The 27,350-nt window shown below is 44.4% G+C and overlaps 1 protein-coding gene across 5 annotated transcripts in view; it reads right to left on the reverse strand.

Annotated features, from left to right (window-relative positions):
- Nucleotides 1–26,572, reverse strand: part of NFX1 (nuclear transcription factor, X-box binding 1) — a 91,344-nt gene extending 64,772 nt beyond the window's left edge. For 2 of the 5 annotated variants that reach the window (XM_063609052.1, XM_055293974.2), the window contains exons 1-5: nt 19,331–26,572; nt 14,483–15,490; nt 8,527–8,685; nt 6,359–6,436; nt 2,313–2,418 (exon numbers count right to left, since the gene is read on the reverse strand). In XM_063609052.1, coding sequence (XP_063465122.1) covers nt 2,313–2,418; nt 6,359–6,436; nt 8,527–8,685; nt 14,483–15,490; nt 19,331–19,355 — 1,376 coding nt within the window. In that variant the 5' untranslated portion in view covers nt 19,356–26,572. The remainder of the gene's footprint in view (nt 1–2,312; nt 2,419–6,358; nt 6,437–8,526; nt 8,686–14,482; nt 15,491–19,330) is intronic. The other 3 variants (XM_055293972.2, XM_063609050.1, XM_063609051.1) reach the window with 3 other exon arrangements.
- Nucleotides 26,573–27,350: the final 778 nt, after the last annotated feature.

Genomic DNA, 27,350 nt, shown 5'->3' on the forward strand with positions numbered 1-27,350 from the left:
GCTTTCTTGGAGACCAGAAAAGTGCTACTGGGGAATGGGCTTCTATGGCCCTGAAAGTAAAAGAAAGTTCCCAAGTCAAATGTGAGAGCTCCAGAGCCACAAAAGAGCAGGAGCAGGTTTTAAGGTGTTCTTTTCTTTCAGACATGGTGCTGATCACGTGATCTAAACCAGTTTTGATCTCTGGTAGTCATGAAGGGTTTGAAAAAATAGTCCATGCAGAGGATTAAGTTTTTTTTTGTTTTTTTATTTGAGACGGAGTCTCGCTCTGTAGCCCAGGCTGGAGTGCAGTGGCGCGATCTCGGCTCACTGCAACCTCCGCCTCCCGGGTTCACGCCATTCTCCTGCCTCAGCCTCTCCAGTAGCTGGGACTACAGGCGCCCGCCACCACACCCGGCTAATTTTTTATATTTTTAGTAGAGATGGGGTTGCACCGTGTTAGCCAGGATGGTCTCGATCTCCTGGCGTGATCCGCCTACCTTGGCCTCCCAAAGTGCTGGGATTACAGGCGTGAGCCACTGTGCCCAGCCAGGATTAACTTCTTATTACTGAATTTACTGAAAATGACAGCTAATGGCAAGAATAGCTTAAGTCCTTCCTAAGGAAGGACCTATGTGAGCAGTCAAAGGGAAGGAGGTATCTGACTGCCCAGCGGATCACAGGCCATGCTGTCTAGCCCAGTTTAAAACAGCTCTACCCCCACTGACATTTCCCCAGTGCCACCACCATGCCTTGATCACTAGGACCCTGGTCCAATATTATCCTGCTCCAAGCAGTAGAAATACCAAGATAACACTCTGATGTCTGGTTTACTCTTAGATTTGGGTAGTAAAAGTAAGAATTGTCATTTTTTGATCACTTGCCAGACTCTGTATCGAATTGCATAGGTGCACTAATTCATTTAATTTTCATAGAACCCTATAGTATTATTATTACTATCATTATTATTTTACAGATACAGGCTTAGATAAATTAAGTAACTTGTCCAAGGTCACATAACTACTTAAGTAACTTGAACCTAAGATTTAAACCTTTGTCTGAGGTCAAGGCCTGTAGAAATGTATTTGTAACTGATCAATTGTTTTTCTATTACTGTGCATTTTTTGGTATTTAGAAGCTGGCTGCATACAGTCTACTTATTTCTTTATTATTTTTAGAGACGTGGTCTTGCTTTGTTGCCCAGGCTGGAGTGCAATAGTGCAATCACAGCTCACTGCAGCCTTCAACTCCTGGACTCAGATGATCCTCCTTGCTCAGCCTCCCAAGTAGCTGGGACTATAGGTGTGTGCCACCACACCTGGCTAATTTTAAATTTTTTTGTAGAGACAGGGTCTCACTTTGTTGCCTAGTCTGGTCTAGAACTCCTGGCCTCAAGCAATCCTCCTGCCTTGGCATCCCAACACTTGGGATTATAGGCATGAGCCACCGTGTCTGGCTTATGGATATAGTCTACAACTGGCTGTTTATTGCAGGGAAAAGATTGACAGCCTACGGCTGGGTGTGGTGGCTCACACCAGTAATCCTGGCATGTTAGGAGGCTGAGGAGAGCAGATTGCTTGAGGCCAGGAGTTCGAGACCAACCTGGGCAACATGGCAAAACCCCATTTCTACCAAAACATACAAAAATTAGCCAGGCGTGGTGGCACACGCCTGTAGTCCCAGCTACTCAGGAGAATGAGGTGGGAGGATGGCTTGAGCATAAGAGGCGGTGGTTGCAGTGAGCTGTGATCACGCCACCACACTCACACTCCAGCCTGGGTGACAAAGTGAGACCCTGTCTAAAAAAAAAAAAAAAAAAAAAGAAAAAAAAAAAGAAAAAAAGAAAAAGAAAAAGATTGACATCTTAGAAAGAAATACTGTCCGACCGGGACCCTACACAATTGTCTTTCCCCAGACAGAAGGTTCTCCCGTACATTCTCTTGGACCTGAATATCCTGGATATCAATGGAGGATAAAACATATGAGTCACATTTCTTCTTAGAAGCAAGCAGTGTAATGTAATGGAAGGAGCACTGGCTTTGGAAACCCTAGCTCCACCATCCACGGCCTACCACTGTGACACTGGGCAAGAGGCTTGGCCTTTCTGAGCCTCATCTGTAAAGTGGAGATGGTAAATATCTATTACTGGGCTGTGGTAAGGATTCAACAAGTTAACTGATGTAGAGTGCCTGGCACAGGGTGATCTGAGACCATTTACTGAGGTCCCATATCACCCGTCATCCCAAACCATTACATGCTAACCAGGTACGTTTACTTAGAGCCACCAGCAAAGCATGTCCACCAGCAATCCCAACAGAATTAGCATTCCAACTTACAGGTTACAGGAATGTGGGCAGTCCTGGCCAGGCTGTTTCTTTCTACAAACCTCACCACAGCTATGTGGAATTTCATTTCTGCTCCACTCAGGATTCTTTACCTTGCCTAGAACATATCAGATCAGAGAGTCAATGGTACAAACTTCAACCACATCCTCAACTTTAATGAAACAGTAAAGTATAGCTAGGCAGCATGCAACTTTAGTGTGGTTTTTATTATTTCAACAAATGTATTATCCCATACCCTAAAATAAAAAGATAAATATAATGCTATTCATAAAAAGTTTCACTGAGGATGATAAATCTTAAATCTTGGATTACCTAGGAAAGATAAATAAAAAGTCACTTTTACTTATGAAAATACTACCTTGACTAATGGAAACGTTTAATTTAAGATAAATACCTATAAGACAAGTCGTCTATAACTGGGCTTCTAAACTGATATGCAAATTGTTGCTGCAAGGATCAGAGAGAGGGAATAAGAGAAGAGCACCGTGGGGAAAGTGGGGAGGCAGTAAGAGATGGAAAGGACATAAATCCCTTGTGTAGCAGGAACTCACCTATTCCAGAACGATAAAGTTGGCATAAAATAGCTTATAATTTTATAATCAATGTCACTGCAAATCTTCATGGCACATCTTCCATGGACTCAGCAGAGACAGGGAAGAGTAAAACGAAGGCACAGGATTCCTCTTGAGGAACTCATCCTCACTTGGGCAATTTGCACACTAAATTGCAGCCATCCCCAGTCCATGGCCTCTGCTTTTCTCTCTAAACTATCTCTTTCAGAAATTTTATTCATGTTGAGAGGTGCAATCCACCTAAAGGCCATTGATCCCCATATCCACATTTTCTCTCTTGCCCTGAATCTTCAGTTTCAGACCCATATGTCCAAATGTCTGCTGAACATTCTTGCTTGGGGTTTCACAGTCACCTAAAACTGGCTTTATCCACAGCCAAAGTTCACATCTTCCCTCTACAACTCCTCCCTTTTCAGGGTTTCCTATTTCTGTCAGTGACATCAACTCTGTCAGAGTCACACATGCTCAAAAACTACAGTCATCGCTGACACCTCTTTCTACTTAATCACCAAGTTGTGTCAATTTTTCCTACAAAGTGGCTCTCACCTCATCTCCTCTCCTGTTCCTGCCTCTCTACTGGCCAAAACCTCGTCTCCAGACTATAACAAAAGCCTCCCTGCCTCTGTGCTTTTTTGCTCCAGTACAGGGCCCTGGTTTTCCCCTAACATCTCTCAAGAGCTCTACCTCTTGTCCCTGACTCCAAATGATGCTTTGGTGTTTTTTGCTTTTCTTTCCCCTGCAAGTGTTCTGCATTACGCCCTCTTCTCACTCTGTATCCTTTCATCCGCTAGGGTCTTAACTACTCCTCTCAGCTGTGATTCTCATCTTTAAGTCCTGGTCTTTCCTCAAATATTGCTACCTGCCTGTTGGACATATCTCACTGTATGTTCTGCCCACTCCTCGAGCTCAACACTTCTAAACTGTAGTCACTGTCCCCATCAGACCTTGTTCTTTTGACCTGCCCTTTTCCTTGGTATCACCATTTCCAAAAGCATGAAACTTTGGGTGACTCCCATTCCTACTACTGTTAGGAATCAATCTAACACCATATTTTTCTATCACACTCATTAGAGGCTTGTACTACTCTTCATTTGGATTTTAAGTCCCAAATTGTTTAGGCTCCAAAATACTCTACTCACTGCTACCAAACTAATCTCCATAAAGAATCATGTTGATGCCCTCAGTGGCTTCCCACAGCCTTCCAAATGAAGTCCCAACATCTGAGACTGGTATCAAAGGGTCAGCCTTTCCTTTCCAGTCATCTCTCACTCCCCTACCATCATAGATCTCGGGCTCTGTAAGTGGATGAATCACTCTTCTCCCAGTAGATCCTAAACCCTGTTGATTTTGAACTGCCTATGCTATTCCCTTCAACATATCTTTCTGCCTACCAAGATTTTACCTAGTTTACAATGCCAGTTCAATTCTACCTCCTCCAAGAAGGCTTCTCTTAATCATCCAGCTATAAGTCGTAACTACCCCAAATATCTCCCATAGTACTTTGTACTTCTAGCAGAGTATCAGGCTAATCGTGTCTTAACTCTTAGACTGTAAGCTCTGGTAAGTTAACCGTTTTATTCGCCTCTGTTTCTTCACAGTGCCTCGAACATTAATAAGTTCTCAATAAAAACATGTTAAATTAATGGTCCCCTGGAAGAACAGTGTGGGGCAAAGTCATTGGCAAATAAGGCCTTTATGTGCATTCTCACATCATTTTACCACTTTCAGATCATCTTGACCTTCACTCCACATTCTTATACTGCCTTGGAGTCTCTCATCTAATTTGCCAGTAGAGGCTTTAACAAGATTTTTAATTCCATTGTGGTACTTTATGTTTAAAAATCCTTCAAAATAAGGTATTAAGTATTGGTATTGTCCTATTTGCCCAAATTTCCATTGATCTCTTACTTCCAGTTTCATGCTGCCTTTCTGGTAGTATATTCAAGAATATTTATTCCCTCATCTAATACCAATTTAGTATCTATTAAGGCTCAGATTCTGTCAATAAAACATATAAGACCAGAAAATTCCAAATAAAACAGTGGCCAAAGTGAGAGAGAGAAAAACAAAGGAAAGCTTCCTTTGTAAGAGGGAAGCTTCCTTTGTTTGGGGTCAGATCTTAAATGATATTGTGGTTAAGAACTGAAAGAAAAGAAGGGGAAGTCAAGGAGTTCACCAAGGTATTGCGTCTAGAAGACACAGAGTTGATGGTAAATGATTTGACCCTTTGTGAAAGCTGCTAGCTAAGTAATGGGAAAGGAGAAATATGAGCAAATTGGTTAGAAAAATAAGGAGAGCATGCAGAAACAAACAGGAAGAGCTACTTATTTCAAGAGGGGAATGGTCAAAGGTGTCAAGGGCTATCACTCTACCAAAAAGATTATGAGCTTATAAAATCAGCCCTAGATATGGTTGGAAAGGAGTCATTGGTGATTTCTTTGTTTTTATTTTATTTATTTATTTTTTTGAGATGGAGTCTCACTCTGTCGCCTGGGCTAGAGTGCAATGGCATGATCTTGGATCACTGCAACCTCTGCCTCCCAGGTTCAAGCGATTCTCCTGCCTCAGCCTCCCGGGTAGCTGAGATTACAGACACGCGACACCATGCCCAGCTAACTTATTTCAGTAGAGACGGGGTTTCACCATGTTGGCCAGGCTGGTGTCGAACTCCTGATCTCAGGTGATCCACCTACCTTGGCCTCCCAAAGTGCTGGGATTATAGGCGAGAGCCACTAAGCCCGGCCCATTGGTAATTTCTGAATACAGTTTCAGTGAGGCAACAAGACAGAAGCAAAAATGCAATGCTTCAGGGAGGGAGACAGACAGTAAAGAAACAAAATCTGAAAAATCAACAACTAGAGGGAAGTTGATCATTAAAAGGCAGGAAAGGAAAAAAAAAACATGCAGAAATGGGCTAGCAGCAAGAATGAGCATCTGGATTACAGGAAGTTTTCCCCTAATACTTGGGGGAACTGAGATATTCAAAAACAGAAAGAAATATGCCATAAAGAGGGAAGATACCAGGATAGAGTTTATAATGCTGGTTTATAAAAAATCTGCTTATTATAAATACCAGTGACTTATTTCCAGGATTAAAATAAACACTATTATTTACTCATACTGCTCAAATCTCGAATATCAAAGCTGTAACTGCTGGGGGTGAGATGAAGCCCATGTCCGCACCTATCTCTGCTACCTGGTCAGGCCTGGTCTCAAGACCAAGGAGACAAGCACTACAGCCCAGAAGCAGCATGAGCCTGGTTGGCTATCTCCAGAACAGCTTGCCAGGAGCACAAAGGCTGTGGCTCTAGCTGTGTGATGGACCACATAATTATAGTCTTATAGATTCCTATAGCTTTGAAGTCTCATTAGTAACTTTTAAAACATGCCCCGCAGACCACCTTTCCTGAACTAAGGTACAATGTATGTAGTAAAAGAGACTCCAGTGTATATAAACAAACTTACCACAGAAACAAGTGTAGGTATTAGGAACATGTGCAGAAACATTCTGACAGGCAGGGCACCTCCAACCACTCTGGCCATCTGTCAGGAAAAATGGGAGTAGGCCAGATAAATTTTCTTCCAAAAGCTACATGTAATTTAAAAAATTTAAATCTATAGGAAGACACAATATTGAAGTAGTGGTAATAATTTCAATGTTAAGCATATCAGACATTTAAGGAACAAATTCACAATACTGACTGCTTAGCTTGAATACAGCATTTTCCACTGAATACGGGGTTCATTAAAAAAAAAAAAAAAAAAAAAAAAAAAGGCCAGGTGTGGTGGCCCCTGCCTGTAATCCCAGCACTTTGTGAAGCAGAGGTGGGTGGATCACGAGGTCAGGATATTGAGACCATCCTGGCCAACATGGTGAAACACCATCTCTACTAAAAATACAAAAATTAGCTGTGCGTGGTGGTGCGCGCCTGTAATCCCAGCTACTCGGGAGGCTGAGGCAGGAGAATCACTTGAACCTGGGAGATGGAGGTTGCAGTGAGCCGAGATCGCGCCACTGCACTCCAGCCTGGGTGACAGAGTGAAACTCCCTCTCAAAAAAAAAAAAAACCAACCAAAAAAAAACCATTAGCTAGGCATGGTGGCTCTGTCTCTAATCCCAGCATTTTAGGAGGCTGATGCAGAATTGCTTGAGCCCAGGAGTTCAAGACAAGACTGGGCAACACAGCAGACCGCCTCAAAAAAAAAAAAAAAATTAGCTGGATGTGGTGGCATGTGCCTGTAGTCTCAGATGCTTGGGAGTCTGAGGCAGGAGGATCATTTGAGTCCAGGAATTCAAGGCTGCAGTGAGACATGATCACACCACTGGACTCCAGCCTGGGTAACAGAGTAAGACTCTGTCTCGAAAAAAAAAAAAATATATATACAGTTAGATAGAAGGAATACGATCTAGTGTTTAGTAGCACTACAGCTAACAATAATTTATTATATATTTCTTTTTTTTTTTTTTTTGAGACGGAGTCTTTCTCTGTCCCCCAGGCTGGAGTGCAGTGGCACGATCTTGGCTCACTGCAAGCTCCGCCTCCCGGGTTCACACCATTCTCCTGCCTCAGCCTCCCGAGTAGCTGGGACTACAGGCGCCCACCAACACGCCCGGCTAATTTTTTGTATTTTTAGTAGAGACGGGGTTTCACCATGTTAGCCAGGATGGTCTCGATCTCCTGACCTCGTGATCCGCCCGCCTCGGCCTCCCAAAGTGCTGGGATTACAGGCTTGAGCCACCGCACCCGGCCTCATTTATTATATATTTCAAAATAACTAGAAGAGTAGAAATGGGATGCTCCTAACACAAAGAAATGATAAGTATTTGAGGTGTTGGAATCCCAATATGCCAATTACCCTGATTTGATCATTATACATTGTACGCTTGTATCAAAATATCATGTGTACCCCATAAACATGTAAACTATTACGTATGCATAGTAAAAATTTAAAAATGAAAAAAAATTTTTTTTTTTGTTTGTTTGAGACAGGGTCTTGCTCTGTCACCCAGGCTGGAGGGCAGTGGTGCAATCTCAGATCACTGCAATCTCCACCTCCTGGGTTCAAGCAATTCTTGTGCCTCAGCCTCCCGAGTAGCTGGGATTACAGGTGCCCGCCACCACTCCTGGCTAATTTTTATATCTTTAGTAGAGATGGAGTTTCGCCATGTTGGCCAGGCTAATCTTGAACTTCTGACCTCAGGTGATCTGCCTGCCTTGGCCTCCCAAAGGGCTGGGATTACAGGCGTGAGCCACCATGCCTGGCCAAAAATGAGAAGAAGATAAATTAAAAATAGAATTACCATATGATCCTGCAATCACACTTCTGTGTATGTATCCACAGGAAATAAAATCAATATGTCAAAGAAAAAATAATAAGTAAAAGCCATCATTTTCAATAAGAGTGACTGATTTTATCATATCCTAAAATGTATTTTAATATTGTTATGTTTAGCTGGTTTATTTAAGATCTATAACTTAATTCTGGTCATATGAAACACATGATCAAGGTAACATACTCTCCCTGCAGAAAAAGTAGTTGAGAGAAATTAAACTATATTTTTAAAGCTGGGCTTAAAACTTGAACATATCAAATAGGGGAGAAGAACTACTCAGAAGAGAGAATTAATTGACCTGCTTGAGATGCTGGAGACCTTGCCCATTTCTTTATGCAGTTCAAATGAAACACATGGTAACAGCTCTGACAACTCCACACTGGGGCCGTGACACGAACCAATTCACAGCACACCATGCACTCGTATTTTTCTGTCGTTAGTTGTTCAATTAGAGAACCTGTTTAAAAAACAAAATAACAAAAAAGGTAAACTCAAACACAGAAAACCATTCCTCACTTTAATCAACCAAGGATCAGCAAGTCATTCAAGAGAAGAATCCAAATGCAGAGATTTTAAGGGATATCTGATTCTGGGTAAGGCAGCTGGCTATTCAGACTGAGGCCAATAAGGGGCAGGAATTTGCTGAGGAAGAGGATTTAGGAAGGAGACACTCAGGTGGGGATTCCCACAATTAAGGAAACATTCCCAGGAAAATAGCAGAGTAGCCAAATGCCCCTTGTAACATAGCCTGAGGATCCACTGGGCAATACAGGATCTTGCTTTGCATTTTCTGTTTTCCAGGATCCTCTAAATCTATCAGATCCATGGATTTTAGGTTAGAAAGGGACTCATGAAGCTGTAGTGTCAGCTATAAGAAGCCCAAGTCTGGGCAGGTTCCAACAACCCATGAGTGGTGAGATGGCTCTAGCAGTTGCCCTCAAAGTCTTTAGTCATTCACTTAACAAAGATATTCTTGGTGCCTACCATAAGCCCCATGGTGTTGTTACAGTCCCTGGCTCCAGGAGCTCAACATCCTGTGATAGAGAACCGTGTATAGTATCAGAATAATCCTCCCAGATCTATTCCTGAATACCTTCACCCACTTCCAGATTTTTTTCCTCAAACACAATTGCAGCAAAGTCTTTCTAGATGTCAGTACAGCCAGATACTCTCAAAACTGAGTGTGAGTGTGTGTATATGCTTTTTTGAGTACATACTTTTAGCATTGCATTTATTTCACAATATTATTGTTATTTGCTTTCAGGTCCAAATAAGTTAAAAGAATAAAATTAACCTTAAATATAACATTCCAAGCACATTACATACTTATTATTTAGTCCTCTCAAAAAGGCTATAACAGGTTGGGCACGGTGGCTTACACCTGCAATTCCAGCACTTTGGGAGGCCAAGGAGGGCAGATCATGAGGTCGGGAGATCAAGACCATCCTGGCCAACATGGTGAAACCCCATCTCTACTAAGAATACAAAAATTAGCTGGGCGTGGTGGCATGTGGCTGTAATCCCAGCTACTAAGGAGGCTGAGGCAGGAGAATCTCTTGAACCCGGTGGGCAGAGGTTGCAGTGAGCCGAGATTGCACCACTGCACTCCAGAGCAAGACTCTATCTCAAAAAAAAAAAAAAAAGGCTATAACATAGGTACCATTTACAGATGAAGAAACTGGCTTCATGTAGTTAGATCATTTATCCAAGGTCACAGAACTAGAAATTTAAGAGTCAAAATTCAAACTTGTCAAACTATCTGACTCAAAAGCGCACATTGTAATATTCCATAATATTGGCTCTCCTAAGATTTACTTTCTGATTGTTCAGTTTAATGTCAAAAGAAATAGAGAACACCCTGAGACTGAAAGCTCAGGAGGAGGGAGAGTTTTGTCTACCTCGCTGAGTGTAGTATTTCCAGTGTCTGGCATATACTAGGTGCTCCATTAAATATTTGTTAAATTCATGGATAAAGGAATAAATGAGTGATATTTAGTCTGTTCCATAACCTCTTTCTGTGAAAGTTATAGGCGTCACCAAAGTTCAGGCTCGAGTGCAGTGGCACGATCGTGGCTCACTGCATCTTCAAACTCCTGGGCCCAAGTGATCCTCCCACCTCAGCATCCTGAGTAGCTGGGACCACAGGCGTGTGCCACTATACCTGGCTGATTTTTTTGTTAGTTTTTGTAGAGATGGGGTCTACCTCTGTTGCCCAGGATGGTCTTGAACTCCTGGGCTCAGGTGATCCTCGACTTGGTTTCCCAAAGTATTGGGATTACAGAAATTTAACCAAATTAAAAAAAAATCTTCCCTGAATAAGAAGTAAATAAAACAAAAGCAAAAACATCTTTTCCAAAAAGGAAAGATGAAGAAACTGTCAGAGATGGTAGGAGACTCAGGAGACATGACTAAATGCAACGTGGATTGGGTCCTGAAACAGAAAAAGGACACTGGCAGAAAAACTGGTGAAATCTGAATAACATCTGTAGTTTACTTAATACGATTATACCAGTGCTAATTTCTTAGTTTTAACAAAGGCACTCTGGTTAAGTAAGATGTTAACATTAGAGGAAGTTGGGTGAAAGATATATGGGAATTCTTTGAACTATCTTTGCAACTTTTCTATAAATCTGAAATTATTCCAAACTGAAACGTTTTACAGACAAACACCTTTTTCTCTACTAGGCTTTGACACTTCAGTAAATGCCAATTCCATTCTTCTAAGTTGCTCATGCATAAAATCTTCCTTCCAAACACATCCAAAAGCTATCCAATTGTTACCTTTTCCACGACTATTACTCTAGTCTAAGTCTCCATCATCTCCTACCTGAACAACTGCAATAGCCTCCTAACTTGTCCTGTTGCTTTCTTAGAGCCTATTCTCCACACAGCAGCCTATTATTATTATTATTATTTTTTTTTTTTTTGAGACAGGGTCTTATTCTGTCACCCGGGGTAGAGTGCAGTGGCACAATCACTACTTACTGCAGCCTTGACCCATTGGGCTCAAGTGATCCTCCTACTTCAGCCTCCTGAGTAGCTAGGACTATAGGCATGTGCCACCATGTCCAGCTAATTTTTATTTTTTTGCCTTTTGCAGAGATGGGGGTCTCATTAAGTTGTCCAGGCAGGTCTTGAACTCCTGGGCTTAAGCAATCCTTCTGCCTTGGCTTTCCAAAGTGCTGGGATTACAGATGTGAGCCGCCACATCCAGACCCTAAGTGATTATTTTAGAATGTAAGATCATGCCATCCCTCTTCCCAGGACCTTCCAGCAGCCTCTCATCTCACTCAGAACCAAATCTAAGGGCCTCACATGATTCAGCCCTTGCTATTTCTCTGACCACCTTTCCTGCCCCCACCTTCATTGCCTATAATACCCCTCCCCACATCTAAATTTGCTCCTCCCTCTGCCTAGAATGCTCTTTCTCAAGCTAGCCACATGGTGCATTTCTGTACTTCATTCTTGTCTCTGTTCAAATGTCTCCTTATCAAAGAGGTCAACCTATGTAAAATAGCACTCTTGTCACTCTGTCCTCTTAACCTTCTTAATATTTCTTTTTAGTCCTTATCACCACCTGACATATTAAATATCTAAGTGCTTTCTGCCTGTCTTCCCTACCAGAATGTAAGTTCCATCAGTATTCCCTGTACCTAGAACAGTGCTTGGTATATAGTATTTACGCAATAAATATGAATGAAGTGTTCTCAAAAATGATATGAATAATGTCAGAATGTTAAGGCCCCAAGAGATTTGTTAAGTAGAATTCTAAGATGGTCTTCCAGATTCCCACCTCCCTGGTATGCATACCCTATATAATCTCCTCCCCTTGAGTATGGGTGGGCCTGGCTTAATCAAGTAAGTCATTTTAAAAGAGTTGAAAATCAAACAGAAGTCAGATCTGAAGTGGCAGCAGTTGCTTTCTTGCAGGCCTCAAAGAAGCAAACTATCATGTCGTGTACAGTCATGTGGCAGGGAAATGCAGGTGGCCTCTAGGAGCTGAGAGAGACACCCCTGGCCAACAGCCAGCAAGAAAACAGGAACCTCAGTCCTACACCTGTAAGGAACTGAATCCTACCAACAACCAGTGATCGAAAGAGAACCCTGAGCCTCAGATGAGATCACATCCCTAGCCAAATTTGGAGACATTGAGCAAAGAACCCAGCTAACCAGGACCCATTCATCTGACCCACAGAAACAGTGGCATAATAAATGTGTGTTATCATAAGCCAGTACATTGTGATAATTCACTATAAAGCAAGAGGTAATTATTAACTAGCCTTAAGGATTCAATAACAACTGTAGTATAACATTGCTTTGCTTCACGTATACATTGAGGTTCCAAGAACAACCCCGATGAAGCAAGCAACTAGAACTATAGGCTGGTGTAAAAACAGGCCCTGGGTAGATGGTGGGTGGCTTCAAGGGTTGGGCTGTATCTCACATTAAACTGGAGAGGGGTTAAGATAGTGAAGGTCCATGAGGGAGAGCTAGCAGAATAAAACTATTCAGCTTGATGAAATATACACTTAGGGCAAAATGACAGATGTCTTCGAATACTGCAAAAAACTGATTTGCAATAAGGAGGTGGGGAGCTGTGAGAAGGGAGACTAGTTGCTATGCTGCTCCAGAGGATAAAACTTAAACCAAAGTATAGGAAGGAAAGGAAAGAAGCTTTCGGTTCAATATAAGGATGAACTTTTTAACGGTCAGAACTGAGTACCTACTATGTTTCAAGAGCTGTGTGGGGCAGCAGGGTCACAAAAAAAAAAGAAATACACAGTGGCTGTTTTTAAGGAGCTTACGGACTAGTGGAGGACAATGAAGCATAAATAAATTATGGTTTCCAGTGTAAGTTCTGTAATAGAAGCATGCAAATATAAGAGAAAGACATAAGTGTAAGGGCTGTAAGAGAATAGAGGTGAGAAAAGGTTCCCTGGACATGTGACTAAAGTAACTTTCCCCCCCGCCCAAAACAGGGTCTTGTTCTGTCATCCAGGCTGGAGTACAATAGCTCACTGCAGCCTCGATCTCCTGGGCTCAAGTGATTCTCTCACCCCAGCTTCCTGAGTGTCTGGGACTACAGGTATGTGCTAACATGCCTGGCTAATTTTTTTATTTTAATTATTTTGTAGTGACAGGGTCTCCCTATGTTGCCCAGGCTGGTCTTGAACACCTGTGTTCAAGTGATCCTCTCACCTCACCCTCCCCAAGTGCAGGAATTACAGGTGTGAGCCACCATGCCTGGCCTAAAGTAGCTTTTGAAAAATGAATAAGACTTCGCCAGTGAACTGAGTGACAGAAATTCTAGAGAGAGGGAGCCACATGCAACAGCATGCAAAGACAAAAAAGTGTAGAATCCAGGGAATAAAATATGGTAGATATTGAGGCAGCAGAAGATGGGACTGTTAAGTAAGGCAGAAGCAGTAAATGGAATTAAGCAGAGGAGTGACACAGTTTAATGTGTGTTTTAGGCCAGGAGCAGTGCCTCACGCCTGTAATCTCAGCACTTTGGGAAGCCAAGGCGGATCACCTGAGGTCAGGAGTTTGAGACCAGCCTGGCCAACATGGTGAAACCCCATTTCTACTAAAAATACAAAAATCAGCCAGGCACGGTGGCGGGCGCCTGTAATCCCAGCTACTCAGGAGGCTGATGCAGGAGAATCATCTGAACCCAGGAGGAGTTGCAGTGAGCTGGGATTGCACCACTGCACTCTAGCCTGGGCAACAGTGAGACTCCTCTCAAAAAAAAAATAAATAAAATATGTGTTTCATAAAGATCGCTCTCTGATGCTGGTTTAAGAAGTGAACTGAAAGAGAGAAATTAAGAGATGATAAGACCAGTTAGGAACTGCTACAACTAAGCAGACCAGGTGAGATGATGCAGGATGAAACCAAAAGAGGCAGCAGAGATGTTACCACCCACCACTTGTTTCACAACTCAAAAAAATCTTGTAACCAGACATCTACACCACCCGTATTTGCATTTTTGAAAACCCTTACAAAATTCCTCATTTGGAAAAGAAAAAGAATTCTTATTTGTATTTGCTTGTGATATGCATAAAACTAAGTGGTTACCTATTGGGGCAGGGAGCAGCAAGTGGTGGTAGAACTTAGGCAGACAGTGAATAAAGATTGAGACTTCTTACAGTGTAACTTTTCATACTTTCTGCTTTCTAAATTATGTGAATATATGACTTATTTAAAAATTTAAAAAGACAACAAAATATTTCCACCTATATAGGTAGGTTTACCTGTGTGCGTTTCCACATTCTTTAGCACATGGTTCTGTTTGCCTCGGGGGAAAGGAGATACTACTTGAGGATCCTGCCTCCGTACAGTGCATTTCTCTTGGTCAACCCTTCTGGAAGACTTGTTGATGACTGCCAAGTTCTCACTGTCACAGGTAGGTTTTGCTGGTCTTTCATTGAGGTTATCCTTTGGAATGGGGCCCATGTTGTTTCTGTGTCCTGCATTTGTATGTCGGTGGCCCTCCTGTTTTGGTGGATTTCTGCCTGGTCGTGGCCTGGCCCCCTCCACTTCCCAGGGAGGCCTTTTCTGTGGGTATCTTCTCTGCTCATTTCGTCTGGCTCCATACCCATCCAATACTCCTTTTCTAGAGGATGCATCTGAAGAGTCAGGGGGGAAAACCCCCACAGGTTTGGTACTTTCGGGTCCAGCATCCTCGGGTTTTGGAGTTGTTCGGTTACTCCATTCACATTTGAGTTTCCCCTTGACTTTTGGTCCTCTACCATAGCTGTATACAAACTGTGTTGCTTTTTTGGGTTTTGCTCCCCTGGGATCTGCACCCACAACTTCCTTCTCACTCTCAGAAGGGCTATGCTCTCTGAGGTCTGTCCCACTCTCTGATCTGGTCGAGCTCTCTAATCCAGCTGTATCTGAGGTCTGCTCAGCAAGACTCTGTGCTTTCTTGACTCTGATATGGTGCTTCTCATTCCTCAATTTCTGCCAAGGTTGATTCTGAAGGCCATGGCTCTTGGGCGATTTATTACAAGGAGAGGACTGGAAAGACGTCTGTTGACTCTTAGGTTTGCTTCCTGAAGGATGATAATTATGCTGATGAACAGCAGAGATTTCATCATAAGGGACCTGCCTGGAAAGGTGACAGGGAGGTGGTGAACTGTAATTTCTTCTACCAATCCTATTAGAGTCTAGTCTCCTTTGAGTCCCACAATTTAGACCAGAATTTTTTTTCTCCTGAGGAATGAATTCAGCAGCATCCGTATTGAATTTAAAAGTACCTAGGACATAAAAAATAGACATGCCAATAAAGAGATTAAGCTTCATCCATGAAAGTCATAGACTCCAAGCCAAATCTAAAAATTATTTTCCTTAGAACTTTGTATAAAATATGCTGTTAAGTGAGACCTATGTTTCCAGTGAAGGTGATGGGTTCAAGGTGCTTGTGGAGGACTAATCAATCATTATTCCATGTCCAAAAACCAAACACCAATAGCCAATGACAGCTAAGTGTTGTTGAGTAAAAATGTTCACCTGGGCCATAAAGTACTATGTATACATGTATTCATTTTATTACAAAAATTTAAGGCCAGCTAACAGTTCAGCGATATCAATCATCAGGTTCCATGTGGTCTTCTTTCAAAATGCTAAAGTAGCATTGTGTAATATCAAGTAAACAGGCTTTGGACTAAGCCAAAATGGGTTAAAGTCCGCCTGTCCAACTTATTGTATGAACTTAGGGATATCACGTGCCTGCTTTTAGCCTTAGTTTCCTTGTCTATAGTAAAGGATGACAATACTTATTTCAATGGTTACTGAGAAATTTAAATATGATTTCATAGATAGTACTTAATAAGTGTATTAGTTTTCATCTCCTTCCTCTAAGAATGTATTTTGGGTTTTCCATACATAATCTCTATAATATGGTCTACAATCCCAAAGTAGAAAAAATCAAGCATACTCCCCTTCAACCCACTCATGTTCCCCCAGAAGATGCTTCTTGGTACAGTCAATTCAGTCCCTGAAGCACAAAGACAAAATGGCTTGCCTAAGGACCTAAAATTAGTAGCAAAGTCAGAACTATGTGTAGCATACAGAATATACTATAAATTGGTAAGACCTGGAAGACACGGGTTTAAGTCACTTATCACTTATTGTAACTTCAGGAAAGTTACTTAGCCCCAGTTTCCTTACATGTAATGAAGATAGTAACAATCTCTACATCAAAGAGTTGCAGTGAAGAGTAAAGCAAGTTAATAACACACATAAAATGATTAAAATGGTACTCTATCATTGCTGTTAGGACTACAGAGTATCTGAAACACACAGGCTTGAGCATAGATGGGTGCAGTATAGAGCCTGAGGGTTTCAGGTTTAATAATAAGACCTAACATTTGTTAGGTATTATGTGTGAGGCACTATCCTAAGCACTTTACATGTATTAACTCATTTAATCCTGACATTCCTGATGAGAAAACTGAAGCACAGAGAGAGTAGGAACTTGCCCAAGGCCACAGAGGAATTCCAAGGAAGACCCGGGGTTCCAACTCAGGATGTGTATTAGATACTGCGCTCTTACACTAACAGAGCTTGGGCAGTGGGTACCATAGAAACATACAGTGAAAAATGGAATGATCATAAAGGTCATAGAGTAACCTCTCACCCAATTCAGGATTTTTCCTGAAAGCTTTCACATAGGCAGAATTCTAGGGGGTGGGATGGAGGGCCTCACAAAATCACAAGAGGATTAGACAAATGCAGAAGGTGGCAGAGGTATTCTGGAAACATACGATAATTTAAAGGTTAGAATGGTTAAATTGGACCAGTGGGTATCACGTAGTTCTCTCTGGCTTGAAAAAGCGAGACTAGAAAGAGGGGCAGAAATAAGATCAGTAAAGATGTCTACAGAAGCTTAGTAAAGGATAGGAAAAGAGTGTTTCATGTTAAGCAGTAATGAGTTGATGCAACTAGAGAATCCAGAGAAGGCTGCATGTACTCATATACAGGATATGTTCAACTAGACATGAGGTAGCAGGCAAAGCCCTCAGGAAAAAAACCCATAAGAGACATGAGGAAGGGAAACAGGACACATTGATCAGGAAACTGGCCATGGCAAAGATCAGAGGCACTATTTTTATTTCACTATTTCAAGTAGCTGGAAGTTAGTAAATAGGATGTCTAGTCACCACGGCTAGAATACAAGTGGTACCCTAAATCCAAGATAACACAGCAGCACAGTAGGTGTCCAACAGGTGGGAAGGGCAGACTAAAGGGAAATCCAACCGGCAGATTACAAAGTCCAGAGACAAGGCTGGCATTGCACAGTCTGCTCAAGGGCAGAAAAGTATCCTCTGCACTGGGCTTCCGTTTAAAGACTTTGATGATGAGGGTGTGGGCTAAAGATGATGCTAAAATAAGAACATGGAATGGGAACTAAAGCAAAATCAAACTAAAGCACATGAAAAGGAGTAAGGAGGTCTTTGGACTAGAAGATTTTGCCTCATTAGATACTTTCTGGGTTGGAGGTAATAACTTGGGCACAACACCACAGTTCAACACGATGACTCACAACTAGGCCCCACCCAATTCTTCTTCAAACACTGAAGGGTACAGAAATGAGTCAGAAATGAGCCTGTGGATGAGACGATTAATAGATCCAGTTTAGAGAATCTGGTGAAGGACTAGGTGAGGAGAATAACGAAATACCCAGCCCAAAAAGTTTTCCAACCCCAAGGAAGACTTAATATCCACATCAAGACTAGGGTACACCAATGCAGTGTGTTTTCCAACTTTTTTTTTGAGACAGAGTCACACTCTGTCGCCCAGGCTGGAGTGCAGCGGCACGGTGCAGTGGCACGATCTCGGTTCACTGCAACTTCCGCCTCCAGGGTTCAAGCGATTCTCCTGCTTCAGCCTCCCGAGTAGCTGGGACTACAGGCACGTGCCACCATGCCCGGCTAATTTTTTGTATTTTTAGTAGAGACGGGGTTTCACCGTGATAGCCAGGAGGGTCTCGACCTCCTGACCTCGTGATCCGTCCACCTAGGCCTCCCAAAGTGCTGGGATTACAGGTGTGAGCCACCGTGCCCGGCCCCAACTTTTTAAACTAAGAACCATAGTAATAAATACATTTTACCTGCCACTCAGTATACAAATACATATATGGTCTTCTTGGTGCCCCAACGGCTGGTCGGGGACAGAGCTAAGATTCAAACCAATGGTTTCCAAACTCCATTCTGCAAACTGCTGCCCTGTTTTCCAGAGTGGACCATAAAAATCAAACGAATGCAGTGGACTGTGACATATTTTTAAACGAAATAGAAAACAGAATATATTGCTGATTGTAAAACCAACCAACCTCACTGATTCCAGAAACTTCTGGTTCGCTTTTATATTTGCTTTTATAGTTATGTAAGTGTACAATATTTAAGGTCGCGATGCAAAATATTTCTTTTGGTTGCTCTCCAACAAATTTGGAAAACACTGATCTATGGAACACCCTGAGGAAATGGATGTTATATCAACAAACAAATGAGGCTGTCTCTACACACTGAGGCAACTCCAAGAGGGGGAGTGAATGAACAATTACGGAATAGGTACAGTACAGGGCGGGGGCCATCACAGGAATTAACTACTCCCAACTGACAGATAAGAAAACTGAGACTGAGTCACACGGGGTTCGTGGCAGGCTGAGACTCTAAACTACTGGAATTCGGCTCGCGCCCACGCTACCACTCCAGGCGGTATGAGCACACCACACCCTACACGTCAAGAGCCCGCCACCGTCACGGGCTGTGACCTGGCCGACGCCCGCCTGTCGAAGGTCAGTGCGCCGCTGCCCCAGAAACAGCCTGTGGGAGGGCAGGGCACCCACACTGACTCGCAGCGCCGGGACAAGTCCTCTCTCCTCCGAAACCCAGCTACTGGGCTTCACCACCTAGTCCAAGAGGACACAGATCTCCATACGCACGATGCGCGGGGCTTGGCCCTTCCGAGCCACTATCCTACGCCCTAGCATGTGCTACTCTCGCGATATGAGTGGCTGAGGCCCTAGAACTTCGTCACTGACCCAATTTCCGCTCCCCGAAAGGGGCCCCGTCCCGCTCGGGCCGGGACAATACCTGAGACAGGAGGCGCCTCCGCCATCCCGTGCCGCAGAACCTAGATCGAGCTGTACAGCCAAGCCAGCACTGTCACCAGGTCACGTGCTCCGGACTTCCGGCGCCGCGAGAATATTCGCATCTGCGCGCCGTGTAGATGGCCACAGAGATTGCGCAGCCCGAATCTGTGTGGCGCGTTCGTGGCGTCAGATAGATGCGCCAGGTGTCGGGCGGGAGGAGGCGACTAGTAGCTGGATGGAAATAGCAACAATCGCGGGAGGGAGGGCGGCGACTTGCGTAATCATTGTGGTTTTTCTTTCTTTCTTTTTTGATATACGGTCTTGCTGCCTTACCCAGGCTTGAGTGCAGTGGTCTGATCATGGCTCACTATAGCTTCAGTCTCTAATCCTCCCGCCTCAGCCTTCCGGGTAGCTAGAACTACAGGCAGAGCCACCATGCGCAGCTATTTTTAGTAGAGACGGGTTTCGCCATGTTGCCCAGGCTAGTCTCCAACTCCTGGCTTCAAGCGATCCTGCCGCTTTGGCCTCCTGAAGTGCTTGGCTTACAGGCGTGAGCCACCACGCCTGGCTCCAAACTTTTTTTTTTTTTTTTTTTTTTTTTACACAAAGGCATTTAGTTTATTCTCATCAGTATCACTGATATTCTCATGGTTCACATTTGCCAACGCCGCTCCTCTCCTTACAGTAGTTAAATGTGCAATCTCACCTGGGGGCCCAGGGAGGAGTGGGGGCTCGGCCCAGGGTGGGGAGGGCGTTGGCACTTCACGTGGAGAGAGAGGGTGGGCAGCCTGTCCTGCGTGAAAGAGGTGTAGGTGAGTGGGCGGCCAGGGAAGGGGAGTTGGCAGGAGAGGGCCCTACAGTCTTTTTTCTCTGGTGGTTGGTGATTCTCCATTCAGATTCCTTCCTGGCTGCCCAGGGTGGGGGAACCATGCAGCTCAGGGCAGGGCAGGGGAGGAAGAGAAGGAAAAAGCAGCAGGCCGCCCGGGGGGAGGGGTGGAGGGTGAACGGCAGGGCAAGGGGGGCACAGGGGTGGCTCCTGGGGTAAGGCACAACCCTATCTTTGGCTTTCCTGGTGGGGAGTTTGCTCCCCTGCACCCCCTGCCCGACCCTTCTCCCCACCCCCCAGACCCACACACAGTCCCGGGAGCACCTCCTGGGGTCCCTGAAACAAGTGGGCTCTGCCACCCAACCAGTGCCGCAGGGGCTCGAGGGACACCCGAGGAAAAGGCAGAGAGGGGCAGGCAGAGGCCTACCCAGGACAAGGGGGTGGGGGTGAGAAGACCCCAGGCCCAGGAGCTGGACCCCAGCTCCAACTAAGGCCTGGAAGTGGGGCACCTGCTTCCTTTCGGGGGTCTGGCTGGAGCCCCGGTCTGCCCCTCGGCCTCCGTCAGGCCCAGCCGCTTGCCAAGTGACCAGGGCATTGTGCTTTGGGGTGAACACTGGGGTGGGGTGGCAGGCCAGGAGGCAGGGGGAGAGGAGGGTTGACTAAGGTGCTTGTGCTTTAGCTGGGGGTGTCGATATCCCCCACTCGGGCCGGCTGGGGGCTAAGGTGCCAGGCCCCGGCCAGGAAGACAGTGCCAAGACCCCAGCCAGACCCTGGCACTGACCCCCACAACAAGCAGATGTTAAGAGGGACCCCCAGTGGGCCGGCGGGGCTGCTGGTCCCATCATGGGGGTGGTTTCCAAATCAGATTACAAGGGTCCAGTAGGGGCTGGCCCCCACCCCATCTCCTGAAATCCCCCTGCCCCTGGAGAGACCCCTGGGAGCAGTAGGTAGGCGGGGGTTGGGGAGGCAGAGGAGAGGCAGGGAAGAAGAGGGCCAGAAACGCAAACAAGGATGTGGATGTGGATGGTGAAATGACACCCCGCATAGGGGGATGGGGAGTTAAAAAAGAAAAAAAACTCTCTGCCTTCACATGAAAATCTGAAACAACAACAAAAAACCACCCACTCTGGGCGAGAACAAAAAGACAGGAATGGTTAAAGAGAAAATTCCGCAAACAACTGCTAACAATGGAAGTGGACCCAGCCCTGCCCTGCCCTGCCCAGCCCCCAGGAGCTGGGCCCAGCCAACCAGCCAAGGCCTGGGACACCCTTAAACTATAGCCCTGTTGGGGAAGGTGGACAGGGGAGGGGGATCCCGGTCGGACCCACAGGAGCCTAGGCAGCAGCTGGGACTGGAGTCCTACCATGGAAACACACACCCACACTCCACACACACACCCACACCCACACACATTCAGCCTGCCCCTCAGCCCCCCGACACCACCCTGCCTTCCAAGGGCCCCCCACCCCTGGGGACCAAGGGGGACAACAGACACAACCCCATTGGTTTGAAAAATAAAAGGAATCGCCGGGCGCGGTGGCTCACGCTTGTAATCCCAGCACTTTGGGAGGCCGAGGCGGGCGGATCACGAGGTCAGGAGATCGAGACCACGGTGAAACCCCGTCTCTACTAAAAATACAAAAAAATTAGCCGGGCGTGGTGGCAGGCGCCTGTAGTCCCAGCTACTCGGAGAGGCTGAGGCAGGAGAATGGCGTGAACCCGGGAGGCGGAGCTTGCAGTGAGCCGAGATGGCGCCACTACACTCCAACCTGGGCGACAGAGCCAGACTCCGTCTCAAAAAAAAAAAAAAAAAGAAAAAGAAAAGGAATCTTATCACTCTGTCGCCCAGGCTGGAGTGAAGTGGCACCATCTCGGCTCACTGCAAACTCTGCCTCCGGGGTTCAAGCGATTCTTGCGCCTCAGCCTCCCAAGTAGCTGGGATTACAGGCACCTGCCACCATGCCCGGCTAATTTTTGTATTTTTAGTAGAGATGGGGTTTCATCCTGTTGGCCAGGCTGGTCTTGAACTCCTGACCTCAGGTGATCCACCCGCCTAGGCCTCCCAAAGTGTTGGGATTACATGCGTGAGCCACCGTGCTGGCCCAAACATTTATTGATGGTCTTTTGAGTTTCCTCCTTTTAAAACTGCTTATCCATATCCACTGCCCATTTTCCTTCCTGATGGTTTCTTGTATATTGCAGGTGTCAATCGTCAGTTTTAGACATTTAAATTGTTTTCTATTCCATTAAATATTAATTTTGTCCTTTGTTGAACATAAATCCTTAATTTTGACAGCTTAGCTCATCAAACTTTATAGTCACCTTTAAAAATTACCAGGTGTATCAGTCTGGGTCCAATCAGGAGAGACGAACCCCACTTTTTGAATAGGAATTACATTTTTTTAATAAGAAAAGTTTGATTTAAAGATTTATTAAGTATAATAGGGAGTTGGAATAATAATGGATTGGCTAGTAAAGAAGCAAGATAATTCCAAAACAGGATTAGCATATATAAGGAGCAGCTAGGGCTGAGGTAAGAGTGTCAAAGAAAAGCCGAGACCAGAGCTGGCATGCAGACCTTGTTAGAGAAAAGACCTGTGGCTCACTGGATGGCATGGAAGTTGCCAGACATTTTTCTTATGGAGTGCTGGTTGAAGCCATTCTTGGGGAGGTGTCTCACCAGAGGTACTCTACTACAAACCATCTGCGGGGAGTGCTAGGAGAAGTTTCTGACAACTGGTGCGATACAGTTGTCAGAAGCGATACAGTGCTAGGAGAAGTTTCTGACAACTGGTGCGATACAGTGCGATAGCCAGGCACTGAAGAAGCCAGCGCATTGCAGAAGCCATTGAAGAAATTGCCCAGACTACAGAAGCCTGCCCCACTGAAATCAGAAACAGGAGCCAAAACCCTTTTCCTCCTGCAGTATCTCTCCAGTGCCCTCTGCTGACAAGGTTTAGTATCTGCCAGCTGGCAAAGAATAAATAAAAGGCCCAAATCCATTTCACAGAGCAAGCAAAAACGAAAAATGTAGAACTGAAAGCAAATTCATAATTGGCACTCTACAGAATCTACTCATTATTTTCAAAACTTGTGAATAAATGAAAGTAAGCAAGCATTTATCTTGCCTTTCCTATACAAACTATTTCATGCAACATACTAAAGCTTATGGCAAGTGGTGAAAGCTGTACTCAGAAATATATAGCTGTAAACACTTATATTTGAAAAAGAACTCCAGATAATGGAATATTATTCAGTGCCCAAAACAAATGAAGCCAGCATGTTGGTGTTTACCTGTAGTCTCAGATACTTGGGAGGCTGAGGCAGGAGGATTGTCTGAGCCCAGGTGAGTTCAAGCCCAACCTGGGCAACATAGCGAGATACTATCAAAAAACAAACAAACAAAAAATACCCAAAGACCAGGCATGGTGGCTCATGCCTGTAATCTCAGCACTTTGGGAGGCCAAAGCAGGTGGATCGCTTGAGTCCAGGAGTTCGAGACCAGCCTGGGCAACATGGTGAAACCCAGTCTCTACCAAAAATACAAAAATTAGTCAAGCTTGGTGGTGCATACCTGTAGTCCCAGTTACACAGGAGGCTGAAGTGGGAGGATCACTTGAGCCCAGGAGGCGGAGGCTGCAGTGAGCCAAGATTGCACCACAGCACTCCAGCCTGGGTGACAGAGCGAGATCCTGTCTCAAAAACACAAAACAAGACAAAAAATCCCAAATCCATATGAACTATCAAGCCATGAAAAGACATGGAGAAAACTTAAATGCATATTGGTAAGTGAAAGAAGGCAATCTGAAAAGACTATTTACTGTTTGATTCCAACTATATAACAGTCTGGAAAAGGCAAAATTATAGAGACAGTAAAAAGATCAGTGGTTGACAGGAGTTAAAGGGGAGAGAAGGATGAATAGGCAGAGTACAGAGGACTGCTAGGGCAGTGAACTATTGCTAGGGCAGTGAACTATTCTGCATGATACTACAATGGGGGATACATGTCATTATATTTGTTAAAACCCATAGAATCACTAGCATGGTGGCTCATGCCTGTAATCCGAGCACTTTGGGAGGCCAAGGCAGGTGGATCGCCTGAGCCCAGGAGTTCAAGACCAGCCTGGGTAACGTGGTGAAACCCCATCTCTACTAAAAATACAAAAATTAGCTGGGCATGGTAGCATGCGCCTGAGGTCCCAGCTACTCAGGAAGCTGAGGTGGGATCACTTGAGCCCGGGAGGCGGAGGTTGCGGTGAGCTGAGATCATGCCACTGCACTCCAGCCTGGGTAACACAGTGAGACCCCATCTCAAGCAAAAAACAACAAAAAACCCCATAGAATGTACATCAAGAGTGAACCCTAATGTAAACTATAGACTTCGTGTGATAATAATGTGTCAGTGTAGATTCACTGATTGCAACGTACCACTGTGGTGAGGGAAGCTGATAGTGGGAAGGTTGTGTGTTATATGGGAGCTCTCTGTGTTTTCCACTCAATTTGCTGTGAACCCAAAACTCTAAAAAAATAAAGTTTATTAATAAAAAAGAAGAAAAATCGCAAATCAACAGCCTAAACTTCCACCTTAAGAAATTGGAAAAAGAATAACAGGGCTGGGGTGGGGGTAGTTCATACCTGTAATCCCAGCACTTTGGGAGGCCAAGGCGAGAGGATCGCTTGAGGCTAGGCGTTTCAGACTAGCCTGGGCAACGTAGTGATGCCCCATCCCTACTAAAAATTGAAAAAAAAATTAGCTGGGCTTGATAGCACATGTCTGTAGTTCCAGCTACTAGGGAGGCTGAGTGGGGAGGACTGCTTGAATCTGGGAGGCTGAGATTGCAGTGAGCTATGATTGTACCACTGCACTCCAGCCTGGGCAGTAGAGTGAGGCCCTGTCTCAAAAAAAATTTAAAAAAAAGGAAAAAAGAAAAAGAAGAGCAAACAAACTAAACCAAAGCATGTAGAAGGAAAGAAATAATAAAAGACCAGAAATTATTGAAATAGAAAAAGAACAGAAAAAAATCAACAGTTCATTGAACCAAAGTGATAAAAATATTTAGAGAGAATAATCAAGAAAAAAGGAGAAAAACTGAAATTACTAAAATGATGGATGAAAACGTAGGCATTACTACCCACATTACAGAAATAAAAAGGATCAAAAGGGACTACTATGAACAACTGTATGCCAACCAAATTAGATTACTTAGATGAAGTGGAAAAATTCCTAGGAAGACACAGACTACTCAAGAACAAATAGAACATCTGAATACACCTGTAACAAGTAGAGACTGAATCAGTAATTTTAAAAACTTCCCATAAAGAAAAGCCCAAGCCCAAATGATTCTACCAAATGTTCAAGGAAGAATGAACACTAATCCTTCACAAACTCTTCCAAAAAGTACAGGAGGAGGGAGTACTTCCCAATTCATTCCATGGACAAAAAACTTTACCTTAGGGCAATCATTGCCTACTCCTTCACTGCATTAATTGATGGTAACAGTACAGAATGCTTAACCATGAAAATAGGTTCAGACTGATCAGGCACCACAGAGCAGCAGTTAACTTTGGATACACTTAAGTACTTGGGGAGCTTTTAAAAATCCAAATGCCCACACTGTATCCAGATCTATTATATCAGAATCTATGGGGGTAGGACCCAGACATCAATATTTTTAATAACTCCCTTGGTGACATAACTATAAGAAAACACAAAAGGAAAGCTAAGGGATATGGATGATAGAAGTGCCAAACTTTTTCTATACAGAATCATGTCAATCTCCTTCCCCATTCCTGCTAAACTCTCAGAACTGACAGATTAAAACCTAGGACCCCCTGCACTTAATTCTGCTCTTTCCTAATAGTTAACAGGTGAAATATTGACCAGCGAGGTTGTCTGGTGGTAGCTACAGGAGTGATGATCACAGGCTTTATGGTACCTAAGGCTTTCTAATACAGGACTCATTCCTTCCATTTTCCTTTAATTCACTGGTATTGACGCAAACCAGGGCATGCCCTTTGGCCTTTCCCCAATACAGGAAGAATTAGCAGATATAAAAGACATAAAGAAGCTTCAGGTAGGAGAAACCATGAACAGAGGCAAGGAATCATGGTTGTATGGTGGATGTGAGGGGACTAGACGCAGAACAATTACTAGATCACAAAATTGAAAAGTGTGACATGACACAAGCTGCAAAGCAAGTATTCTGTCTCTTACTGGCAAGTGACGGGAACCCAATGCCAACTACTTTAAGCAGAAAAGGGGGTTAAGTTTATTTGCAGAATCCTTAAATACCTCACAGAACAAAGAGTTGTAGAGACTTGGAATGTCAAGGATCAGAATTCAGAGCTGAGTGCCATGGACATCTTTCATTCTGTCTCTCATCTTGGCTCCCCTCTGGCTTCAATCTCTCATACTGACAGAGCAAAAGAATTAAAAAAAAAAAAAAAAAAAAAGGGAAAAAGCATTTCCCCTACTTTCTTTTTTTTTTTTTTTTTTTTTTTTTTTGAGATGGAGTCTTGCTCTGTCACCCAGGCTGGAGTGCAGTGGCGCCATCTCGGCTCACTGCAAGCTCCGCCTCCCGGGTTCACGCCATTCTCCTGCCTCAGCCTCTCCGAGTAGCTGGGACTACAGGTGCCCGCCACCACGCCCGGCTAATTTTTTGTATTTTTGGTAGAGACGGGGTTTCACCGTGGTCTCGATCTCCTGACCTCGTGATCCGCCCGCCTCGGCCTCCCAAAGTGCTGGGATTACAAGCGTGAGCCACCGTGCCCGGCCTTCCCCTACTTTCAATTTAGAAAATCTGAGTTATGAGGCCGGGCGCGGTGGCTCACGCTTGTAATCCCAGCACTTTGGGAGGCCGAGGCGGGTGGATCACGAGGTCAGGAGATCGAGACCACAGTGAAACCCCGTCTCTACTAAAAATACAAAAAATTAGCCGGGCGTGGTGGCGTGAACCCGGGAGGCGGAGTTTGCAGTGAGCCGAGACTGCGCCACTGCACTCCAGCCTGGGTGACAGAGCAAGACTCCGACTCAAAAAAAAAAAAAAAAAAAAAAAAAAAGAAAATCTGAGTTATGGACTCTGATAGACACAGCGTGATCACATACACACTTCCATAGCTCGGAAGGGTAAGGACAGTACTACTATAAAATTGGCATGTTCCTAATAATCGCACAGTTGAAATGGGGGAGCAGTTC

The sequence above is a fragment of the Symphalangus syndactylus genome, chromosome 9 (genome assembly GCF_028878055.3).
Source record: "Symphalangus syndactylus isolate Jambi chromosome 9, NHGRI_mSymSyn1-v2.1_pri, whole genome shotgun sequence".
NCBI classification, from domain to species: Eukaryota; Metazoa; Chordata; class Mammalia; order Primates; family Hylobatidae; genus Symphalangus; species Symphalangus syndactylus.